The sequence below is a fragment of the Felis catus genome, chromosome A3, assembly GCF_018350175.1.
Source record: "Felis catus isolate Fca126 chromosome A3, F.catus_Fca126_mat1.0, whole genome shotgun sequence".
Lineage (NCBI taxonomy): Eukaryota > Metazoa > Chordata > Mammalia > Carnivora > Felidae > Felis > Felis catus.
In genome coordinates this window covers 128655717-128681379 of record NC_058370.1, presented here as the reverse complement: position 1 = coordinate 128681379, position 25663 = coordinate 128655717, and the positions used below count along the sequence as shown (strand labels likewise).

The 25663-nt window shown below is 39.3% G+C and overlaps 1 protein-coding gene across 11 annotated transcripts in view; it reads right to left on the bottom strand.

Moving 5' to 3' along the window:
- The window catches only part of NBAS (NBAS subunit of NRZ tethering complex), a 355550-nt gene that overhangs the window by 247210 nt on the left and 82677 nt on the right, over positions 1 to 25663 (bottom strand). For all 11 annotated transcript variants that reach the window (XM_045054925.1, XM_045054924.1, XM_045054917.1 and 8 more), the window contains 6 exons: positions 24856 to 24924; positions 16627 to 16755; positions 6654 to 6717; positions 5438 to 5631; positions 3999 to 4256; positions 3149 to 3274 (listed from right to left, as the gene is read on the bottom strand). In XM_045054925.1, coding sequence (XP_044910860.1) covers positions 3149 to 3274; positions 3999 to 4256; positions 5438 to 5631; positions 6654 to 6717; positions 16627 to 16755; positions 24856 to 24924 — 840 coding nt within the window. The remainder of the gene's footprint in view (positions 1 to 3148; positions 3275 to 3998; positions 4257 to 5437; positions 5632 to 6653; positions 6718 to 16626; positions 16756 to 24855; positions 24925 to 25663) is intronic.

The window sequence follows — 25663 nt, the reverse complement described above, 5'->3', positions numbered from 1 at the left end:
CCTATTCCTCCCTCCCAACTGCTTCCTCTGACTCCACTCAAAATCCCTGACTTTCCCTCCTCTTAGAGTCATTGTGGTTATAAATTTTAAGTGACATTTGACTTTTACCCTTTATTCTTTTTACATATTTCATTCTATCAATTCTTCCTTCAAATGTCTCCTAACTCACTTCCTCTTCTCCAGGTCTATGGCCTCCATACCAGTCTATGTCATCAACACATAACATCTGTGACACCAGAAGGGTCTCTTGCCCTTAGAGGGTTTCTCCACCATCACTCCCCTTCCACACCAACTCGTCTTCTACACCACCTCCCTCAGCACCTCCACAGTCAAAAACCCACAACACTTCCCGTTACCCTACAGATAAAAAGCTTAAGTCATCATCACAAGTCTTCAACACCCTCCGGAACCCAAATCAATATATCTTTCTAATCATATTTCCCCAAGTTCACTACTGTTGAATACCAGATCCAGCAGATTGGTTTACTTACAGAGCTCATTTACTCATCCAAGAAATAGCTAGTGGGCACCTACTGGGGACCAGGTACTAAACTAGACACGAAGCAATGATTAGGACAGATTTAGTCAATGCCACGGGTCATGCTCATTTTCTTCTCATTTGCTCATACCATTTGTCCCATGAAGAATGCCTTCCAATCTTTTAACTCCAGGAGGCCTGCTCTGAATTCTCTCAAACCTGCTCAAAACATCTTCACTACAAAAGGCCTTCCATAACCACTAGGTCTAAAATGATTGCTACTTTCACTGGGTTCCCACAGCATTTATCTGCAATCTTCCTGCATAGTTATTTATATTTATTTTTTTAATTTTTTTAAATGTTTATTTATTTTTGAGAGAGAGAGACAGACAGACAGACACACAGCACAAGCGGGGAAGGGGCAGAGAGAAAGGGAGACACAGAATCCGAAGCAGACTCCGGGCCCCGAGCGAAGCAGGCTCCGGGCCCCGAGCGAAGCAGGCTCCAGGCCCCGAGTGAAGCAGGCTCCGGGCCCCGAGCTGTCAGCACAGAGCCCGACACGGGGCTCAAACTCATGAACTGTGAGATCATGACCTGAGCCGAAGTTGGACACTTAACGGACTGAGCCACCCAGGCATCCCTAGTTATTTATATTTTAGACATGAGGCTTATCTTCTCAGAAAGATTATAAGCTCCCTAAAAGGGAAGGTCATATTTATGTCTCTCCTGTACCCCTTTCACCTCCCCTCATCAAGTGCTTTGACTCTTAACTGCCTATTTATTTCACTGAATTAAGTATTTCTCCCAGTAAAAAAAATGTACCTGCTCTCTCTTAACACCTGTCAGCTCCTTCAGAGACCAAAACTGTCCTCTACTGTGTTCCAGAAAAAGCCCTAAGCGGGTATACATAAACTCACAACTCACTGTCTTGATCACAAAAGAAGAAAGATAATATAGCTTTGGTGTTCTGATATTCTAAAGGATATACAAGCAACTTTTTCTCTGTATTTCATGATCTCTCACGCTCTCTCTTCTCTGGCGTCTTACTTGTACTAACAGTTTGTCTTCCAGTTTTATTGAAGCATCAACTTCTTACTTACAACTTTTTCAGATTTTTATTTTTAATTACTCGTGTACATAAATTGTAAGGAAACAATTACAACATTTTCCCAACATTTCTTAGATCTTCCTACAGGCAAAGGTATTCTCTTTTCTAAACGTCACGTGAAGAACCACACGCCTCTTGAAAGCATGCCAGAAACCCAACCGCTCCCTCACAAAGGTGCCAACGGTACAAATACACAGGCTACAACACACGTTAACTCAGGCAGCAGGAAGCAGGAGGAATCCAGTTGGAAATTTTACACTTGATCTTAGCCAAAAGGCCGAGAAGCAATTCCAACTGGAAAATTTAAACACAAAGGGAGAATTTGGCAGGCTTGTTACATCGCCTCTCAGCTTCAAAAGTTCTCTTCACGGCTATCTCTGGGATAGACAGGAGTTCCATTTTTTAATGGACAGAATATCAAGCTTCATCAGGAGAGGGCGCTAGAGGGCCACTGTGGAGGAAAGGCTCTGGTTTCTAGTCCTAACAGGCTCAGGTTCTAAACTTCTTGCTCCTGTGGCTTAGCAGCCAATGCATGTAGGAGCCCTCCAGAGTGCTTACTGCCCCCCTTGCTCTGCTGAACACAACTTCCCCTGAATGTCAGTTGTACTCCTATGGGCAGATTCCTTCCCAGTGAATCTCCCAGGCACCCAGCAGAAGGGGAGGTGTCTTTCCACACTATCTCCACCTGCATAGCAGGACCCTTTTCTTTTCAGTCATGGCCATGGGTCCTTATCTGAGGTCTTCCAACCCCTAACCTCCGCTTACTGTTGCACCTAGCGGCAGGCATCAGTTTGCTCATCCATCCTACCTTTTCCTACCTGCCAACCTTGGCATCTAAGAACCAGCCCTGGCCCAAGACACCGCAGAGAACTCTTCCTGCCGATGTGCTGCAACCACTCTTCAGTGAGGTCTGAATCCCAGCTCCCTTCCAAGTCTGTTCCCTCCTTGGGTATGCTCCTTCAGCCCTAGGGTAGTCCTTAATGTTCTCTTTACCCCTTTATAGGAAATCTCACTAGAAAATAATGTTCCAGGGGTGCCTGGGTGGCTCAGTTGGTTAAGCGTCTGACTCTTGATTTCAGCTCAGGTCATGATCTCAGTGGATGGAGCCCCACGTCAGGCTCTGTGCTGCCAGTGTGGAACCTGTTTGGGATTCTCTCCCCCTCTCTCTGCCCCTCCCCTGCTTGCATGCACATGCTTTCTCTCTCTCTCAAAATAAATTTTTTAAAAATGCTCCATATTAAAACTTTCCCTGTCCAAATTACTAGGTGGTTTCTGGTTCCTGATGAGACCCTGAATGATGTAGGTAAAGAAAGGTAAGTGAGGTAGAGGAAGAGAAAGGATTAGACCAAACAACCAGACAGTTAGCTGGCTTATCAGTGAATATTTGTTCACACATCTTCAGCACCAAGGTCCAGCTGCAGGGCCAATACAACCGGATAACTCCTCCAGGTTGAATAAGCTTTAGAAATGTCAGCAATATATAATGGTCCCAAAAAAGGCCCATAACCAAAAAATAGCCCATAATTTGAATTTTACCACGTTACGAAAATATGTAAACATACCAAGTAACTCTGAATGGAAGCAATGTTGACCGCGGACTTCCTCCACTGTCTCTGATACACTAGGTCAGTGTCCAGGCCGTACGTCTGAGCCAGAGACAAGGCTTCCTCATATTCTTCACTTTCAATCTTGGGACAAGGAAATGGGAACAGGAATGTTACATTACTGGAGCGCCCACGGTGTCACTATCATGATGCGATCACCTTAACCCTTACAGCATGTTATGCATTCCCAACTATTCTCATAGGCACTGTGGCACCAGGAGCCCAAAACCTTGAGTGGCAGACAGATCAAGCGCTTCTTTCCACTCTTTAACAGACAGCTGAGAGACAGCTGAAATGCCCATACTTATGGAGTAAAATGATGGTGAAACCAAGACAAGGAGAACCGACAGCCTGACTCCTGGTCAGAGCCCACCCCGGACACTACAGCACCCGGCACAAACAACTAGAACGCTCAGAGTGGACCAAATCTGCTTCCCAAGCAGATGCCTGATTAGAAAGCAAGTCTGCATTTCTTCCCTCACCATCTGCAGTCTGAGGAGACAGCTGCACTGAACACAGATAAGGTGAGCGCTGAAGGCCACGTGAAAGGCAGCAAAGACCCAGCTAATCCACAAAGTGGACCAACGGTCTCAGTGAATTCACCTTTCATCCACTGTTTTTATTTTGATTCCTCGGGCACAAAAACCAGCATTATTTTCAAAAGCTCTATAATACCGATATTTCTAACAGGTCAATGATAGGACGATCCCTCTTTAAATTTCTGTGTTAAAAAAATTAGTTTTTCTCATTCCAATAAAATAAAAGCTGGATGCCTATGCACTCTGACAGCGATAGGACGCTCCCTCACCTTTCTCTGATAAAGCTCTTCTGGAGTCGTGGAGCGCAAACTCACGAGGCGGTAGTTTTTAGTAATGGTTCGCGGGCGTTTCCGTGGAGGTGCAAATCGCTCCATCTCCGTCACCAGGTACAGGCCCTGCTTTATGTAGCCGAAGTAGCGAGCCTTCGCGGATATTTCCTGATCGGAATCCGAATCCTCTTCACCTTCATCTTCGTCTCCACCCCTAGTCTCCAAACGAGATCGTTTGGGAGCAAGTTTAATCTCACACTAAATTGAAAAAGGAAATGTTAAATCAGTAGTGAGGAGCTGAAGACAAGCTTTAGAGTGAGAAAAATATTTTTAATTCTGCTCTGGTTCAATGCATGACACGAGCCATGTGATTAAGAATAAGCTTCAAGAGAACCCAATACAGACAGTATATACATCAACACTTCCAGAAAGATCCTCTGTCTTATTGGCTCCAAATCTCCAAAACCAAAGCCTGTTTTAAAAACAGCTCATTAATATGATCTCCCAAATATATGCCTGGCAATTATTTTAGGGAAACAAAAAGAATGTCAATATCTTCACTTTGGTATTTTTGTACCTGCTGCAGAAAAAACAGGAGTTTTTCACCTATTTAGAAAATGAACATGAAGGTATTTATTTGCTTTACTGAGACTAGCTTTCCTGCCCTCCCTCCCTTTGGGGAAAAAAAATGTGTAACAGCTTCATAAAGTTCTGAGTCCGAAAGCCTGACTGTTGAAGATAACTTTCATTCCAGACTTAACAGAGTTGGCTTAGATTTTAAGCCACGGTTCTTTTTAAATCACATCTGTAGACTCAGTAACAAACTTTGAAATTTAAAAAAAAAAAAAAAAATACTTGTGAATCTGCACTGAAATGAAAGCTATTGAAGGTCATTACACTTGAAAGACTTAGAATAAGAATTGTTCATGATAAAAACAGAACTTTATGGGACTAGCCTCAATTTTCAAGTCTTCTGTCATGACAAACAAGCTTTCTTTACTAAAAGAACCCAAATTTTTAAGTTCCCAAACTTCAGGGAAATACTTTGTTAAAGACCATATCTAACTAGAAATACCTTTTACATTTTAAGACGTCCAATCTAAGAACAAAATATGTCATGTCCGTGAAGAAAAAATGCTTTTACAAAGAGCAAAATGACTCCATTTTCTCCATTCTTTTACAGCGCAAATTTGTTAATTGACTCAACAATAGATCTTTCTTATTATCCTCACTGAATCTCTGATTCCAGTCACAGGGTGGTGTTTTTAAAAACAAGATTAGATGATGGGCTAGCTAAAATTTAAAAATCAAACGTTTATCCATACTTCAATAAAAATAATGGACAAAAATCACTAAAAACTAAATCAGGTGTTTAGATTTTTGGTGAAATACAGGTTTTCTTTCCAACACACTAGCTGCTCCAAAAGGGAAAGCATTACCTCCAAACTTAAGAATCCTCCATCATGGGTAGCAGTGACTTGAGGTGATGGTTCAAACCACTCACAGGATTTTCCCAGTAAATTCTTCAAAGTTTTCACCGACGAAACCGTCAAAGCACCAGAACAGCGAGCCAAAGTCACTGCACCGGCTGCCCACCAATTTACATCAATCAGTGGGTAAAAGGACTCTTTATCTAATGGGGAAAGTAAATCAACACAAGCGCGTCGTCAATGTGCGTTAACTACAACACATTTAGTCCAATGATCAATTTAAAAACCATATTTGGGCCCTAAACGTGTTCAATAAGAAAAAATAAATTAGAAGTCGTCACCCAAATTTTTACAAAATGGTACCTGAGTTCCGACAATTTGTCAAAGTCCAAAATTCTAAGGATGCAGGAGCAGTAAATATCTTTAGGTCTTCCCTCTCAAAAAATGAAGTCTACCAACACATGTCAACAGAACAGGTTGAAATGTTGGTGTGTATGAAGCGTACGTATCATAAAGGTTCTAAAAGGTTTTGAAAGATGTTCACATATCCCTTTTCAGACCAACAATAGGAGAGAATCATACACTTAAAAAAAATTTAAGACAGACATATAATAGTTTTCACTTCTAAAGTTTATTGTGAGGGGGGAGGGGCAGAGAGAGAGAGGGAGAAGGAGAATCCTAAGCAGGCTCCATGCTGTCAGCTGAGAGCCCAACTCGGGGCTCGGACCCAAGAACCATGAGGTCATGACCTGAGCTAAAACCAAGAGTCGGACACCCAACGACTGAGCCACCCAGATGCCCCAATGCTGATTTCCTCTTAAAGATTTGAAGGGGACCAGGACTGCCACCTCAAAATTGACCAGTTTGACATAAGAAATGTTTTAAGATGCAGAAACGAGTGAAACTCAAAGTTCTTTTTGTCTTGGCACTTAATAATTTTATTGTTCCCTTGATAAGATGCTGCGGAAAACCAACTTCCAACCAACCCTCGGAGTCACTCATTTCTGGGTACGACGCCCAACGTACATGCTAGTAACTTCGGTTTTGTTTTTCTCCTGTTAATCTGTCTTCTGTCAATCTAATTTTACAGGGCCCCAGCCAGAGAACCGTGGAGGGTAAAAAGAAAAAGATTTGTTTTCATCCCCTACATATATCATCAAGGAGCACCTTTACTATACAATTACTGTCTCATAAGGTTTCAATTATCATATTTCATACAACTCACCTTTGATTTTTTTTCTCTTCTCAGGAGAGAGCCTCCAGTCAGGATTAAGGTCGTCATAGCCTGGCTAAACATGAAAAATACGCACAGGACTTCTTGAGTCAACAATGTAAGAAAATTATAAGAGCATCACTAACAACTATGGATTTTTTGAAATAACAAAATATGGAAGCGATGCTTTCCTTCGATCTCTTAGTCGTATTCTACCTAGCTGTAATCTATTCCTCTTAATAACCTTGCTCTTACCCTTAAAATGTGCACCTGGAACCACTGTAACTCAATTTAATGAAGAAAAGAGCATGCAGAAGAAAAGTAAGAGAGCGAGTGTGCAATTAATACGATGAGAGCAAGACACACGAACATTCGTTCTGTGCACACTCACATACACACACTTACACTCCGGGAGGAGAACGGCTATGCTGTGGTGAATACGCACAAGTCTGGGTACGAGTCCTACTCCTATAACTTGTAAGTGGAGTGACCCCTCCAGGCCTTAGGCTCCACAGCTCTGAGGTTAGACTCCGCAACCTCCATGTTATCCCTGGTTCTAACTTCCTAGGACTAATTTACTACAGAAAAAAAATATAACCATGCGATTCTCAAGCTGCCTCCATTCATATTCTAATTTCATGGAACATAATGTCATGCCCACCTTTGAGAAGGTGACGACACATCAATCTCTCTCCACTATCATACAACAGCTGAGATAAACACACTGCCAGACCCCCTCTGGGCTCACTGTTAATTACTGCATCTTCAGAATTACAGCAGTATGGGAAAAGACCAGCAAAAATATCATTTGGCTATGTGAAATCTTAAGCCTAAAAAAAAGAATGCTATATTTAAGTCAAAATGTGCTTTCTCATTTAATATATACTTTATCAACAATTTCTCAGTGGCTAAGCCTTAAGAGTATTAAAATTGATACTTCTTTCCAAGGCCTAAAAGAATTTCCTGATCTCCACTACTATGATAAATCACTCGCAGCAGTCACTGAAAACAGAAGACATAATTCTTTAAACTTTACCCAAAAAGTCATCCTAAAAGCCTATTTATATACTAACAGAAGAAATAGATTGTCTCAGTTTACTTTCTCATAATTAACTTTCAAAGATTCAGAATACCAGAAGGTATAGACTACTGAAACTAATCAACTTGGATTCCTTAAAATCAAATCTTCTTTGGTCACTTATAGGGCACTTCAGACGTTTTTAGGGCCTCGAAATCATCAGCTGTATGCGCTCCCACAGCACCTACGTATGGGGACATGTGTGCTTCCCTGCTGACATCGTGGAGTACACAAGGGGAGGGTGGACTAACACAAACAACAAGGATGATTCGGCCTTGGGGGAATTGAAGTACATACAGATAACAGTGAAATTTAACAAGAAATCTCCAAAATCTTTTCAAACGAAACCGTCTCACTAGTATAAGTACATTGAGAATTCAAGGTGGGCTTGTCTTCATCAGAGTCAGCGATGAGGAAGAGCACCGTGAACAAGCTGCACCAGTCCATGAGGGTCAGTTTTCAGACATTTCGGGACTAGACTGTTCCGTGCAGATGGCTTTAATAATGGATGTTTCTTGTGAATTTGATTTTAGACACAAGACGGAGATGTGTTCTTCCGCAGCCAGAACTCTGTCAGAGTCATCTTCGTACTCCCAGACCTATCACAGTACTCACCTGTCACGGTAGCTAAATGCTGAATAAGTGAATCAATTACTTTTTTTTTTTTATGTTTGTTTATTTTTGAGACAGAGAGAGACAGAGTATGAACGGGGGAGGGTCACAGAGAGAGGAAGACACAGAATTCAAAGCAGGTTCCAGGCTCCAAGCTGTCAGCACAGAGCCTGATGTGGGGCTCGAACCCACAAGCCATGAGATCATGACCTGAACTGCAGTCGGACGCCCAACTGACTGAGCCACCCAGGTGCCCCAGGAATGAATTATTCTTTTAAATCACTGCACCCTAATTAGAATGGCTAAGCTATAGGAAAATTAGCTTAGTACTAGTATTCCTGCAGCCTCTCAAAGGTGTGGTCTCTTCTGCTATTTAGTCAATGAACACTGTGCACTTATACTGTGAGGGGGAAGAGAAACCATACATTACTGGCCACACAACTCAAGCAGGTAGAGAGCTAAGAAACAGATGCGAGTGACTATAACCCGAGTTCAAATATAACAGCTGCCCCAAAAGAGGTATAGATAAAAGTGGAGGGGTCTTCAAAGGTTGAAGAGGTCATTTTGAATATGGCCTCGAGAAAGACAAAGGGGGTTCAAGAGGTATAAAGGAAGTACTACACTGGGTGCCATACGTTCAAGACTGGATAAAATCTGGATATGGCAAATGGGTGGAGGAAGACATTCCAGTCAGCAAACACAGAATGAACAAAAGTACACCGGTTAAAAAAAAAAAACAAAAAAACAAAAATTATTCAGGAAAACAGTGGGTCAGTTTAACTGAAGTACAGGATATCCATTCTAATTATCTGCATTTTTGCTTGTCTTGGGGTTTTGGCGGAAAGATGGGACTCGCGATGCCATTTTTTGTTGTTGAGCTAAAATTCACATAATGGAAAATTAACCATTTTAAAATGAACATTCAGGGGCACTTTGTACGTTCACAGTGTTGTCACTTCCATTTAGTTTCAAAACATTTGTGTCGATCCAAAATAAAACCACTTACCCGTTAAGCAGTGATTTCCCACTCCCCATCCCCTCAGCCCTGTCCGCTACCAATCCACTTTCTGCCTCAGTGGATTTACCAATTCTGGATATTTCGTATAAATGAGTTCATACAACACATAACCCTTCGTGTCTGGCTTCTCTGGAGGAGCAGAAGGTTCTCAAGGTACATCCATGTTGTAATATGTATCCGCACTTCATTCATTTTTACGGCTGAACAGATTCACGCTAGATATCTGAACTAAATGTTTACTTTCACAATATGTGGGAGTTGGATGAAACTATCTGCACAGTACATTTAAGAAAGAAGCCCAAACATAACTCTGCTTCAGGCAGAGGTGACCTATCAGACCAGTAACCTGACACAGCTGTGCCTCGCTACTCTCAAAGCAGACATTCCCACTGCCTCCCCTCATACGATTCCAACTATTTATGGACAGGTCTCCTCAGGCAAGGGATGCAAGAACAAAAGGAAACTATTGGGACTACCCCAAAATAAAAGACTTTTTGCACAGCAAAGGACACCATCCGCAAAATGAAAAGACAACCTACTGAATGGGAGAAGTTATTTGTAAATGGCATGTCCAAAAAGGAGCTAATATCCAAACTATATAAAGAAATTACACAACCCAACACCAAAACCAAATAGTCTAATTTAAAAATGGGCGGAGGACACAAATAGACATTTTTCCAAAGAAGACAAAAAGATGGCCAATAGACACATGAAAAAAATGCTCAATTATCACTCATCATCAGGGGAATGTAAATCAAAACCAGAATAAGATCTCTCACCTCACACCTGTTAAAATGGCTAGAAAAAAAAGACAAGAAAAAATAAATGTTATTAGGAGCTGTTTCCACTGTTGGTGGAAATGCAAACTGGTCCTACCACCGTGGAAGACAGTACGAAGTTTCCTCAAAAAGTTAAAAATAGACAAAGCACACATTCCAGTAATCCCACTACTAAGTATTTACCAGAAAATGAAAGTAAGCAAAGAAAGAAGAGAAAAACACTAATTTGAAGGGATATGGGAGCCCCATATGTTCACTGCAACATGATTTACGACAGCCAGGATATGGAGGCAACCCAGTGTCCGCTGATGCACGAATGGAGAAAAAAGATGCGGTGCATACGTATGATGGAATATTACTCAGCCAAACAAAAGAATGGGATCTCGTCATTCACATGGCAACATGCACGGGTATTATGCTACGTGGAGTAAATCAGACAGAAAGACAAATACTACACGATTTCACTCAAGTGTGGAATCTGAAGAGAATATAAACTGACTCATAAACACAGTGAACAAACTGGCAGTTGTGGGGATGGGGAGAAATGGGCAAAATAGGTAAAGGGAATTAAGAGGTAACAAAACAAAACAAAACAAAAAAAAGCTGATATTCCCATTGCTTCTCTCATCCTAGTCAAACTGGGCCAGACTTCCCATCCTTCAACCCTAAAAACTCTAACTGTGAGGGGCCCGTGATCTGGCCATGCTTTATGGTATCTGATACACACGCTGTAGGCCAGTGTTTTGAGGGCAGGACCACCAAGGACCCACGGCCCCTGTGAAAGCACTCCCGGGGTGCTCACTCCTAGTGCCATGTCGATATATTCTGAGAAGCAACCTCCCTGTCACTCCTCTGTGGGTGACATGCCACCTCATGACTGAGAACATCCTACAGTGACAGCGATAGCACTGTTTTCTTCAGTTAGGAATTTTGATTGTTGACTCTTTAACAGCTAGAAGCTAAACATAATGAAGGCCGCTGCCTCCAACAGCATAAAAGCAGCCTTTCAACTGCCTATTCATTCCACAAACACTTACTAGTATTTTTTTTATGCCAAGCTCTATGTTAGGCCCCGTGGAACAAACATATATTCAGGGTCTCTTCTCCAGGAGCTCACAGTTGAGTGAAGCTGTGAGGACAGCTGTGGATTGTGTCAAGGCCAATCACATTAACTGTCATCTTCCCACTTATCTTTCATTGATTGATCCATTTAACAAAATCTGTCCAATACCTACTATTGTGGCAAAGAGCAAATTGTAGGAGAAACAAAACTTATCTTTCCTATTTTATCATAGGATGTACAAATAGAAAAATGATAAAACTTCTTCAGACAAAAATTAAGGCCAAAAATGAGATGGAAATATATAAACATAACATATGGGAAATGTTTGAAATGAAAATCACTTTAGCAATTTAGCAATTTTACTATATTCCACACATGAACAAAACTTAATACTCACAGATTTCTAGCCAGATGGATTTTCATATTGACAATGAAAGCTGAAGTATTTAATCAACTCACAACTGGGTAGAAGTAAATCAGAATAGGCACTTCCACAACTATCTTTAATCATTAGATTTTATAGAGAAAATACTCAATTACAAAAAGCATATTATGAAAACTAATAAAGTAGTGAATTACATGAAGAAAGCCCCAGATGAGCTGAATTCACGATTTGGTAAAAGAGGCTACAGTTGTATAGGGCAACAGTAACACTAGCTTCTTCTCAGACAATGTTTTAGCTAAAATTATAAGCTGGCTCTACACTATATGTTACCATATAATCTATTTTAAACATACTGGCTTGGCCATGTCATTTCCTAGAACAGCAGTAAGAGAGGCAGAGCCCTGTCCTACCTGGCTGACCCGAGGTCCCTTGACTATTGCAGGACGAGTGAGGAAGGAGCAGCTGTTTAAGGGCTCAGCCGGTGATGAGTACACAAAATGACACCAATATATTTGGTATATGACTTGTTAATAGTTTCGTGTTTCCAGTGTCTCTGCATAACGAATGCTGAACTCCAGAAGCATCGTTCACATCAACTGCATGGACTCTCTCCCTGTTTTCCATTAATATCATCACTACTACCTCACTCACCCAGATAAAAGTCACGATCTAGGGGTGCTGACTTTGGCTCAGGCCACGATCTCACAGTTGATGAGTCCGAGCCCCATATCGGGCTCGCTGCTGTCAGCACAAAGCCCGCTTCAGATCCTCAGTCCCCCTCTCTGCCCCTCCCCTGCTGGTTCTCATTCTCTCTCTCTCTCTCAATAAATAAATTAAAAAAAAAAAAAGTCAAAATCTGTCAACATAAGGGCTACAAAAGATACTCTGAAACAAAGGCTTAACCTATGAAGTCCAAGAACCTGAGTCCAACCAGCATGTTGATTCTAATGCAGCAATGCAAGTTTACTTCTTTTTAGCACTATTCCCATCTATTAGAACACAAAAACATTTGTTACTTACTAGGACTGTAGTGAAGCAATTGAAATAGGTTCCTGTCACTCAGGGTGGACAGCCAAGCCTTAGTAGACAAATGCTACTTACTCCCAACAATCCTTCCCCCCAACTGGATTATGAGTCTTTCCTCTGAGCTTATCTTTTCATAATATTAACATGTTACTCTGTTGATTTGTTTATAATGCCCCTTGCAAGACTATGAGCATCTCACTGGGACTTACTGCATTCTCTACTCTAAAACTTGGTAAAGATTCAATAAAGAGATGAACTCTATTATTTTATGATTATTATTATGAATACAGTAACAGCTTACTCTTTATAAAACTGTTACACACAAGCTTTATACCACTTACCGTGGTACACTAAGTTTTGATGACTCCCTTCATATAGTACCCATCCAAATCCAAAATGGCCAAGCCAATGTGATGAACTCCTAGGATACAGGTGAAAGACTCAAGCAAAGTATAGTTTTTCAAACCCTTTGTGCTGAAGAAAGAGTTACCACTCTCACATACTCTCCCAGCACATCATAAGGACTGCACAGATCTATTGTAAACTTCAGGGTTTACCAGCGGGAAGCTATGTCAATTATTTACTCCAGTTTTTGGTGATACACACTAACTGGCTCGAGAGTTCAACACATCTGAGAAGGCTGAAGACATCTGTGTTCTATTCACTGGGAAAAAAGATTTATCTCTGTTCTTCTAAAGATCAAATAAATAAAGCCTAATAAATATATTTTCCACCTTTTAAAAACTGTATCTATTTTTGCACAGGGTCATGGGAAGAGCATCTACATCAGAGTCAGAGAGAGATGAAATCTCTCTGAAATCTCAACTCTACTGCTTACTTGCTAAATAACTCTGAATAAGTGCTCAATAAATAATTGAGGTTATTATTACAGTAAATTTTGTAAAAGCTACAAGAATACTATCTACATGAATTGTGACCAGAGCTACATAAGCCTAAAATGTGTATCAAAAAACAAAAAACAAAACAAACAAAAAAAAAAAACAGAGTGTTCTGTGAAAATGATGAAGCCTCACAAGAATTTGTTTATGACAGAATGAAGAATGACAGAATGAAGAAAGGATGGGACAAAAGCAGGGAGCAGGGAGAGGAAAGTTCAGGAAGCAAGTGTGAAGCAGCATAATGATCCAGGTAAACAAAGGAGTTTGCATTTTGACCACAACTTTAGAATTTTAAAGAAAAGAATGGATGAAATTAAAGTCTTGCTTTTCAACCCTGGACAAAATTTCTTTTGAGACTAGAATGAGGAGTCTCAAAGCAAGATCTGTTCTATTCAGCTCCAGTCCTTCCCTGTGCTGAGCGACAACGCGAGAAGGGCGGGGCTGACCGCCACAGGCCCTGGATGGGATGAATTCGGGAATAAGGTGGTGTGCTGAGTAGCAGGAGAAATAGCAATAAAGGTAGGATTAGGTTCAGTAATTCTCACTAAGCCACTGTTCCCTCAGCAAGGGGTTCTACCACCTACAAAACGTCTGCAGTGATGGCAACCAGGTCCATGATTTTCAGTTTTGTGAGCCCCAAAACCTGTTTGGTTTTTTTTTTTTTTTTCCTGGTTTGCTCAGGCATTCGAGGGCAATAATTTATGTAGACCCAATCTGAAAAACACGGATATATTACCCTAAAAATTGTTCAGTTTGTAATAATAGCTAGAACTGGCTTGAGAATCAAGCTTCATCAACAGACAGCCTCTACAGACTGTGCGGTGGGCACTAAACCAGAGCCACAAGGGGCGAGATGGAAGCACACTGTGGCACAACAGAACAGTCTAGAGCAATTCCTGATGAGCTGCCCTTCTACATTCTCAAGGGTCAAAGAGTCTCACCGGGGAAACACAGGAGATCAACTTCTGGCATAAACTCTTCTCTCTTCCCACCATAAACCTCTTTTGTCATTTTCTAATTTCCTTCCTTTCCTGCCCCATTACTCTTCTGATGGCCTATTCCAAACTACTGGGATACTTACATTTACTCATTCAAGATTTTTAAACAATTTTTAAATTATTTTAATAGAATCACTATAAAAATCAAAAAAATTAATGAATAATAATAATGAGCTAAAGAGTAGCGAATTACAATGATACTGATTGACAACTAATGACAAAAAAATGTCTAACTACTTAAAAAGTTGAGTGTATGCCAATAAGGGTTACAACAAATGCAATTTATCTTCACAAGAAGGGTATCCAGAATTCCAATAAACAAAACATACTAATAAAAACATACTAATAAAACATGCTAATAAATTTTGCCTAAATAGTCCTTACACTACATGTATGCCATTCTAGAATACTAACAAAATCAAACATTAAGTGTGCTTCAAACTTGATCAATATTTCTATTAGGTGAATGAAATAATTTAAGAAAATGAGTAAACTTAAGAAAAAAAAAATGCCCAAATGTAAAATATTGGAAAGAACAGAGTCTTTCCAAATGCAAATTTATCACTATACATTAATAGCCACGAAAAATACATGGTACCTTTTGGATCAGTTATCCAGTGTGCATGGCTAAATATGTTAAACAAATGGTTTTAGACTTGATCCACTCCACTTCTAGAGGGAAGATATAAATCAGGTTAGCTATCAATTCCGAGGAGAGAAAAACAATGTTCCTTGTATTTAGCTGCTGAGATTGAAGACTGAGGAACCCCTCTTCTGTTTAGAACAAATCGAGATCCAGGGCCAGAGTGAGTGGTAGAGGTGCAGAGAACAAATTAAATTCAAGGTGAGTAGGAACTAAGGGGAAAAAATCTTGCCAAACTTGTGTATTAAAACAGAAAAAAAGGGGTGTCTGGGTGGCTCAGTCGGTTGGGTGTCTGACTTTGGCTCAGGTCATGATCTCACGGTTTGTGGGTTCGAGCCCCACATCAGGCTCTGCTGACAGCTCGGAGCCTGGAGCCTGCTTCGGATTCTGTGTCTCCCTCCCTCTCTGCCCCTCCCCCACTTATGCACTGTCTCTCTCAGTCTCTCAAAAATAAATAAATGTAAAAAAAAATTTTTTTAACAAAAAAAATGAATAATAGCAAAAACAAATTTAAGTCTGTGAAAAGTGTAAGAAAATATACAGCCAGTTTCTCTTTCCCTCTGCTATTCTGGGAATAACAAAATGCTCTTTGCTTTTCAAAACTGTTTTAATAGCTCAGATTAACTGATGAAATGAAATTAAAAAGAATTCTGAAAAAAAGACATCAATCCATTCGGACCATTCAGGGAAAAGGCTCCAGTCTTAGAATCACAAAACTATCCACCAAAGCTGATGAAAAGATATTCCTATAGAAAAAGGAAATGGAGAAGTGAGAGGAAAAAAAATTAACCCATAAGTACTGAAATGCCAAATCACCATCAGAGGAGTAAAAGATTTAGAACATAAAGTTGTATCTAACTGAGGTCTTTCTTTTCATCTTCACTCTATCGCAATACACAGCATTATATGCACAGACCTTATTTGCCCATCATGATTTTAGAATATAACAAATGATGATTCTGTTACTAAACCACTAAGCCTTTTCATTCTTAAAACCAGTCATTTCAAGACACTAAAAAATTAATAGACTGCATCTTCACTCCCTACCTTTTGAGTGAAGAGGTCTCCCTTCAAGCCTTAAGCAAGCCCAATATTACGTTAGTGTTGCAAGATTTGGGAAGAACTGTAGCCCTTTTAGAATACTGACCCTCCAATTTTTTTTACCATATTAGTTGGCTTTTGCTACAAAATTAGTGTTTCCATTCTGTATTTTTATAGTAAGAAAAAAGGAGAAGGGGGTGGACAGATTACAGTCAGTATACAGAATGTACTGCACTACAAATTAAAGTCAGCACACAGTGCTACTCTGTTCTTAATTTATCCTACTATGCTGATGATATTCTAATTTAACTAAAGCTTTGGCATGCTGAGCATGAATAATAGCTGTGAGCTGCAGTCAAACATCAACCAAATGAAACCATTATTGTCAGTACTCACCCTTAAGCGAGAACCATTCTAATAATAATAATAATCAACAGACATACCTGCTCATTTTGATTCCATTCCCCTTGCTGCTTCAGAGACGGAATGGCCCAGATGCTTAGTTTCCCTGAGAAATGAATGGCAGCAAGGAGGGTCCCATCTGGAGAGAGGCTCATCTTAAAGATCCCATCCTATACAATAATATTACATTAACGTCAGATCAAGGAACTTGTAGCTGAATAGAAGTAACCTCCAGAATTTAATAACACTCTTTAGAGGGTGCCATGTCATAAATGATCTCTCATAATAAAGGGTTCCAACAGCTTCATACACTATAAATGTGCTCCAGCATAAAGAAACAGAACTCTTACCCTTAAGGAGTTTTTTTTTCTTTTTAACCTATTTTATAGTGTTATAATTCACATATAACCAAAAACCCAAATATATGAGCATTATAAAAACACTCCTTTACATCACACATCAATTACCATGAGTTCTCATTAACTTTTACGGGTTGATATTGACCAGATGGTGAATTTCCTGGATTTTGGGGTTCACATTTTCACAAGATTCTATATGTACACAATATCTGGAATATCCTGTCACAGGGCACAAATTTATGCTGTGTGGATGAAAGGGAAGGGAAAGGAGGAAGAAGAGAGTTGGCAGAAAAGAAGGTCCAATGGTGATGGGAACAGAGGCAGCAAGGGGGGAAATGCATTCCTTAATTTAAGGGGCACCAGGAGTGTTTATTTTCCAGATTTCCTGGTAAACATGAGGAATCTAATCACTGCTACAGAAAAGAGAAATTTTGTTAATACGCTGATTTTACATGGCCAAGCACGGGGTGCACAGAGAAAGTCTTGTCTTTTCAAGGCCTATTTGTCCACACAATCTCTCAGTCCTTTCTTGATGAGAAACCAGACAAGCAGAGATGTCCCCTGTTCATCGCCTAAGCAGAAGCAGAAGAATCAAACCAACACTAACTGGACATCTATTGCCCACTCAAGCATTTACTGAAAGCAGCGTCTAAGGTAGTTTACCCACAAATAATAAATCAGACCTAAAAATGACAGCCTACAACTATATGTGTCCTTAGCATTTAGAAAATCTGGCAACACAAGAGTCCACCACCACCTTTTAAGGGTGAGTGTGCTACCCGGTCACACCAGGGCAATAATCAGGTGGGGCTGGACAGCATATGCACGCTTAAAAGGATCATAAGCTTTCCAGTAAGCCAAAGCCCCCACCATTCTTGGTTATGGCCCTACGATTAAGGTCAAATACTAGCTATGATCTGAAACTTACACATGACTATACTAAAAAAAAAAAAAAAAAAAAAAAAAAAAAAAAAAATTATGCCTGGCTCAATTCACCACATTATCTACCTGGTCTCTACAGACACAAGCTTAAGTCCTCAGGTCTACAATGACTAAGGCGTATTAGCCATCAAAAGGAAATAGAACAATTTCAGAAAGTGAGAAACACTGCTGGATGAGTACATAGATGAGAAGATTAGCATCCTCTAATCTCCTCACTAAGGACTAAAGTCACTTTAACTGGATATAACACGTCTATCCCAGATTGCCAGAATTAAATGTAAGAAAGATTAAAATACAAAAAAAAGCAATAAAAGCAAAAGCACTGAGAGCAAATGTTAACTACATCCCATCCCCTCCTCTGTGACGGAGAGGAGGTCAGGAAGAGAAGACGAAGGGCCTAGCACCTTCCATTCACAACTCTGGTCAATACGCTCCATGGTTTGGCAGAAGGTGGGATCACAAGCATAAATTTTCATTCTCAAGAACTCTCCCTGCATTCTTCAGAGTTTGCAGACAAAGAAACTGAAGATCCCAAAGGTTCAGAAACTTGCTGAAGATCATTCTAGTATAGATAGCAGTACCTGAGCTAGATGCCGCCTTCAGTCCCAGCCCAAGTCACTTCCACCGCACGGTGACCACTGCCCTCCCCGGTGCCGCAGCCTTTCCAGGAGGCTCCATGCTCCTCGGCAGCAATCATGATCAAGTATACTTTACTGTTTTCTCACCTAAATAATTAGTCACCAGTGGTCTGTATGAGAACTCCCTGGTATTATAAATGCTTCATTAACCAATTAATAAAAGTGCTCTGAAAGCAAATGGGAAGTTGATGAATCTCTTTAACAAAAAACAAACAAAAGTATATTGAATAATGTGAATAATTTAACAATAGCCTTGTGATCTAGAAAATAATAAATGAATATGCTAAATTATCCTTCGTTTTAATCCTTCTCTCCCTCTTACCTTCCTTTTCTCTCTCGACATGAAGAACTAAAATGTTACCATTTGCTTTTAAACTGGTGGCTTCTTGAATTCCCTTAAGTTCCATTTGATACTATGATCTCCTCATTGAAAACTTAACACTCCTTTCTTGAAGTTTTTTGCTGTAGGAATTTGCACTTACACCCACATGTAGAAACTAGAGTATACTAGAGTATAACTTTCACATACACGCACAGGGAGAAGACAGTTCTCAGCAGCAACCGAACTGCAGCCTGTCAGACATAGACAAGCCACCTATGTTACTTTAGAAACACGATGTTTTCCTTCTGAAATAAAAACTCCATTTTATTTGTAGAAACATTGCAGAGCGTCTATAGCACACAAAGTATCTCTGGCTCAGGGAATAATTTATTTTCCTGACAGTAGCTGTTACACAAGATCTAAAGCCACAGTTAGAAAATCCAGGCTAAAGTCTGTGAACCGAGCCTGCAGTATTTGGAAGTCAGAATGCTTCTTGCTTGGCTGGGGAGAGAATTTCTTTCAAATTATTTATTTGGAAATAAGAGGAAATGGCTTTTCAATCAACTGCACATCACGCTAAAAGTAAACCTCAAACCTTCAAACCATAATTCCTCTTACCGTACTCAGATTTCTCAGCATAAGTGAATAACAATCGTTCTCTCATCGTCTCTATTTGAATTAAGTAGTTCCAAAAGCAATATAATTTAGCTGCGATTTTTACTTCAGTTAAAATGTGTCTGGGTTTCTTTCATATTCCTCAAATATGAACGTCATGTTTATTTTAATCATTACAACAACTGGAATGATGGTCAAGAGTATGTAACTTGGCAGTGAAAAGAGGGAAGCTTTTTCTCTGAGAACAAGAACATGACAAGAAAGCCACTCTTGCCAGTTTTACTCAACACAGTACTGGAAATCCTAGCCAGAGCAATTAGGCATGAAAATAAATAAAAGGCACACAAATTGGAAAAGAAGTAAAATTGTCTCCCTACAGATGACATGGTATATTTAGAAAACCCTAAAGACTCCACCAAAAAGCTGTTAGAATAAACAAATTCAGTAAAGCTGCAGGATACAAAAATCAACATACAAAAAATGACTAGTGTTCCTGCACCCTAACAGTGAACTATCAGAAAGAGAAATTAAGAAAACAATCTGTTATAGTAGCATCAAAAAGAATAAAATACTTAGGAATAAATTTAACCAAGGAGGTGAGAGATCTATACAAGAAAGGCCATAAAATACTGATCAAAGAAACTGAACACAAATAAATGGAAAAATATTCCATGTCCATGGATTTAAAGAACATTGTTAAAATGTCCATAGTATCCAAAGTGATCTATAGGTCTACCTATAGATCTACCAACATTCAAATGGCATTTTCCACAAAAATAGAAAAAATAATCCTAAAATTTGCACGGTACCACAAAAGACCCTAAGTCCCCAAGCAGCCAAAGCAATCTTGAAAACTAAGAACAAAGCTCTAAGTATCACCATTTCTGATTTCAAACTACTGTTACAAAGCTATAGTAATCAAAATAATACTGTATTAGTATAAAAACAGGCACAAAGATCGATGGAACAGAAGAGAGCTCAGAAAGAAATTCATGCACAAATGGTCACTTTACAACAAAGAAGTCAAGAATACACAATGGGGAAGGGATACTCTTTCAATAAATGGTATTGGAAAACCTGGATACCCACTGGACCCCTACCTTACACCATATACAAAAATCTACTCTAACCAGATGAAGATCTGGAGCATAAGCCCAAAAACCCTAAAACTCCTATATGAAAACACAGGGAATAAGCTCCTTGATATTGGTCGTGGCAATGATCTTTTGTATTTTTCACTAAGAGCAAGGCCAAAAAAGCAAAAATAAACAAGCAAAACTACATCAAACTAAAAACATCTGCACAGCAAAGGAAACCATTAACAAAATGAAAAGACAATTTATGGAATGAGAGAAAATATTTGCAAGCCACATATCTGATAAAAATATCCAAAATGTACAAGGGACTCCTACAACTCAATAGCAAAAAAACACAAATAACCCAATTTAAAAATGAGCAAAGCATCTGAATTGACATTTTCTAAGTAAAAAAAAAAAAAAAAAAAAAAAAAAGACATACAAATGGCTAACAGGTACATGAAAAAGTGCTCAACATCACTAATCATCAGGGAAATGCAAATCAAAACCACAATGAGGTATCACTTCACACACATCAGGATGGCTATTATGAATAAGAAAAGGCAACCAATGCTGGTGAGGTTGTGGGGACACAAACACACAAACTGCCAATCGGCCTTTAAAAAGGAAATCCATGGGGTGCCTGGGTGGCTCTGTCAGGTTAAGCATCCAACTTCAGCTCAGGTCATGACTCATAGGTTCAGGAGTTCAAGCCCCACGTCAGGCTCCGTGATGACAGCTCAGAGCCTGGAGTCTCCTTCGGATTCTGTGTCTTCCTCTCTCTCTGCCCCTCTCCTGCTTGCACTCTGTCTCACTCCCTCTCTCAAAAATAAATAAACATAAAAAAGAAGAAGAAGGAGGAGGAGGAGGAGGAGGAAGAGGAGGAGGAGGAGGAAGAAATCCTGTCATTTGTGACAACATGGATGTAGCTGGCTGGCATTATGCTAAGTGAAATATGTCAAACGCAGAATGACAAATACTGAGTATCACTTATATGTAGAATCTTTAAAAAAAAAAAAATCAAACTCCTAGAAACAGATAGTAGAAAACTAGCTGCCTACCAGAGGCAGGGGAGTGAGTGGAGGAAGTTGGGAGAGGTTGGTAAAGGGTGGAAACTTTCAGTTACAAGATGAAGAAGGTTTGCAGATCTAATGTATAATATGATGACTACACTTGATAACACTGTATTATGTAACTGAAACTTGCTAAGAGAGGAGGACCTGAATGGTTCTTACACACACAATAAAAAAATAAACATGTGAGGTAGTGGATGTGTTAACTTGATGGGGCAAAAGCTTCATTTACATATATGCAGATCCAATCATCACATTATACACTTTAAATATCTTACAATTATACCCCAAAGAAGGCGAGGAAAAGATGGGGCACTTGGGTGGCTCAGTCGGTTAAGCGTCCGACTTTGGCTCAGGTCATGATCTTGAGTTCAAGCCCCGCATCTGGCTCAAGCCCTGCATCCGGGCTCTGTGCTGACAGCTCAGAGCCTGGAACCTGCTTCGGATTCTGCGTCTCCCTCTCTCTCTGGCCCTCCCCTGTTCACGCTCTGTCTTAATAATAAATAAATGTTTCAAAAAATTAAAAAAACAAAACAAAAGGTGAGGAAAAGAAAGAAAGAAAATGATGAATTTCACTCACTGCCTGCTTCAGTCTACTCTATTCCATGAGTATGTACTGAAAGGCAGTCTTACCTTGTAAATTACAATGGAACAAAGGGAGTTGGTTGACAAAGATCATTTGCATGGTCTTCTTTCACCATGAATTCATCTATGACCCTTTTAATTGAGCATATTATCAATTCTATTTACCTCCTTGTATCAAAATCTCTTCCCACAGCTTTCCAAAAGATACTTTCCTCTTACCTCACTGAATCTCTTGTGTAGCAATGCGATACCAATACTACTGAAATTAATAACATGAACAGGATTTTAACTTTCACCTCTATTTCTCATTTATTAAACTACTAGCTCAAACGTCCATTTGATCTTTTGTTAATTAAAAACACTAATTAAAGCCTCTACTACTGGCAGCAATAGAGTAGGAATTGTGTCTTCTCTCAAACACTACAATAAAACCTTTAACTGTCCTTTCTAAGAGAGTAATTCTTTTAAATGTTAAATATCAGATCTTAGCACTGAGAGTACTTTAACTTACCTAACTTTCTTCAACTGCATATCTACACAGAACAATTAAAAATGAGTGATTTCCTATTTCATTACACCTTTCAAATGTACACGCTACATGAAAATTAAAGTACTGAACTCTAGTACATACATTCAAAATGTTCTGAATTACTACATAGTCTTAAAGGTGAATTCGTAAGTGCTGCTCTTCCCACATTCAACATGAATAAACATATCCAGTAATACAGATTATATGCCAGGTATGTCTGACACTGTGGGAAGCTAGCAGCAAGCAAAACATAAATCCTGCCCTTAAGAAGTTGAGCTAGTATTCTTGCCCACTGTGGTTTAGAAGTCTGACCTCCCTAAATAAATAAATAAATAAATAAATAAATAAATAAATAAATCATCCTCAAATGCCTGGTTAACAAACCTGGGGCTAGTGAGCAGGGGGAGACACTGCAAAAATACATAGGAAATAAAAAGCCCTTGGGAAAAAAATTTTCCAAGACAACATTCTTTATAAAAGAACACACAGAACTTTTATTATTAATATACTCTTTGAAAGGTAATACTATCTGCCAAATAAAACTAGTGTCTACAGCCCAGCAAACTGGAATGTTCCAGCACTGCCCTCTGACACTTCCAGGACATGGCAAATGCCGCTACCAGACTGGAAATGTCCAGTGTCCCTCTTTCTGTGTGAGGAACCCTCACTTCTAAATTGAGTATCCTCTCCAGAATGAAGGGCTCCCTCTTTGTGCACCTCAATGGTACTTCATATTAACTTATAGAAGGGGTTATAAAATGCATAAGACCGTATTATTTCCCAGCTGCTTCTGTAACTGTCTCCCCCACTACACTGAGGGCTGCTTGAGGAAGTGCAATGCATTTTATTCATCAATTTATTCTCAGCTCTAACATTATGCCTGGGCTCAAAGTGAGTGCCGACTGAAAAAAAAAAAAAAAAAGAATACACACTGAAATGACATATAATTGCTTTAATAAAGTCAACAGAATTTTAAAAGTGAGTCATTTTTGTTAAAGATAGTAATCTAGATAGTATTAAAGAGAATACAGAAAGGATGCAGGAAGAAAAAGTAAAATAATGCTATCATGCACTAAAATGGTAACAGATCAACAGAGGCGATACAGAGAACTAAGTCCATGGCAGAGGCCAAGCCATTTGATCTTTCATATGTTTCTTCATCTGCAAAATGAAAACAAACTCCATGAAATGCCTGAAGAGAATGCTAACTGGAAAACAGTGCCACCATATGGGGATTCAACATGAAAGTGACTTTCCAGACATCAACAGCAGTGGTACTGCTCACTTTTGTAGAGACAATGCCAAAACAATCCAGAATGCATGACTTAGCTGAAGTCAATGGCAGAGAAAGAACTCAAACTTTAAATATATTAAATGCAAATGCAGCACCAGAATGCTCATCTGATTTCTCAAGATTTCTGTACTTTCTTGTAATTTCCCTTGGGTAAGTAAAGAAATTGAAGAAACAGAAAAATGAGGCAGTTTGAGTCACCCCAAAACAAAAAAGGTAAGATCCAATGCTTCCATATAGGCCAAGACTCTTGTGAGAGCAAGAGAGAGAGACAGAAGTAACCATCTCCATCAGAGGCAGCTCCTAAGCACCTCACTCACATCAGGAGGAAACTGACAAACATCCTTGTCAAGGATCCATGCATCTCTTGGAAAACAGTATAAAATGGTTTTTGAAGCCCAGAATCAACATGGCTTGCTTTTTCTTGGAGTTTCAATAATCTCAGATTTAAAAAAAACAAACAAAAAAGGATATATTATGGACAAGGAAGGAAAATTTGCAAGTAAGATAAAATTAAAAAAAAAAAAAAAAAAACTTCAAACATATAATGGTTCCAGGAGATTTTGTCTTCCATTCCCAAACTCAAGAGGACTAAGTTCATTCTTTACCTTTTTTTTTTTTTTTCAAATCTTCATTATTGAGAGAAGAATGATATACAGTAAAACACACAAACCTTCAGAGAATAGCTCCAGGAATTTTTACTTATGGATCTGTCCATGCAGGGTACAATTAAGAGCACACCCAGATGAAGATCTATAACACTGAAGGTTCATTCCGTTGTGCTTTAAAGGTACTCTGGTGAAAATATTTGAGAAGCACAAGGTTAAGCTTGTGAGTTACCTGTTCTTGTCCCGGGCGACTATAAAACTTGACACTTAACATCCTTAACAATCCCAGGGTCTTCGGTACCTACAAAATAAATGCACATCATACAAAGAAAAATTAATGGAATGCTTCCTCACTGTAAAAATCCTTTTATCGCGAAATGAAAACTATAAGAAATCTAACACTTTAAGAAATAGTTAAGAAAACCATCAATAGGTGTCAGAGATGTACTCACAATAGCCAACTTATTAAGGAATTGATCTTATGCTTCAAAAATGCCAGAAAAAAGAAATCAACATTTAGAAACCAGTATTTGAAATAATAGGACACAGACTCTCTTTAGACTTAACAGATGCATTTATAAAACCAAGAGGGAGAGAAGGGTGTAATTTAAGAAATTTAAAACAACAAGTATTGTTGAAGATGTAGAGAATTTAGTACACTGCTTGGGGTGGGGAGAAGTAAAATGGTACAGCTGCTGTAGACAAGTTTCATGGTTCCTCAAAAAGTTTAACATAAAATTACCATTTGACCCAGCCATTCCATCCTAAGTATACGCCCAAAAGAATTGAAAACAGGTATTCCATCAAATAATTATACACAAATGTTCATAGCAATACTATTCACAACAGCCAAGAAGTGGAAACAACTCAAAAGACCATTAACTAAAGAACGAACAAAATGTAATATATCCACACGACAGAATACTGTTCAGTCATAAAAAGGAATGAAGAAGTGATAGATGCTACAACTTGGATGAACCCTGAGAACATTATTCTAATCAAAGAAGTCAGAAACAAAAGGCCACATATTATATGATTCC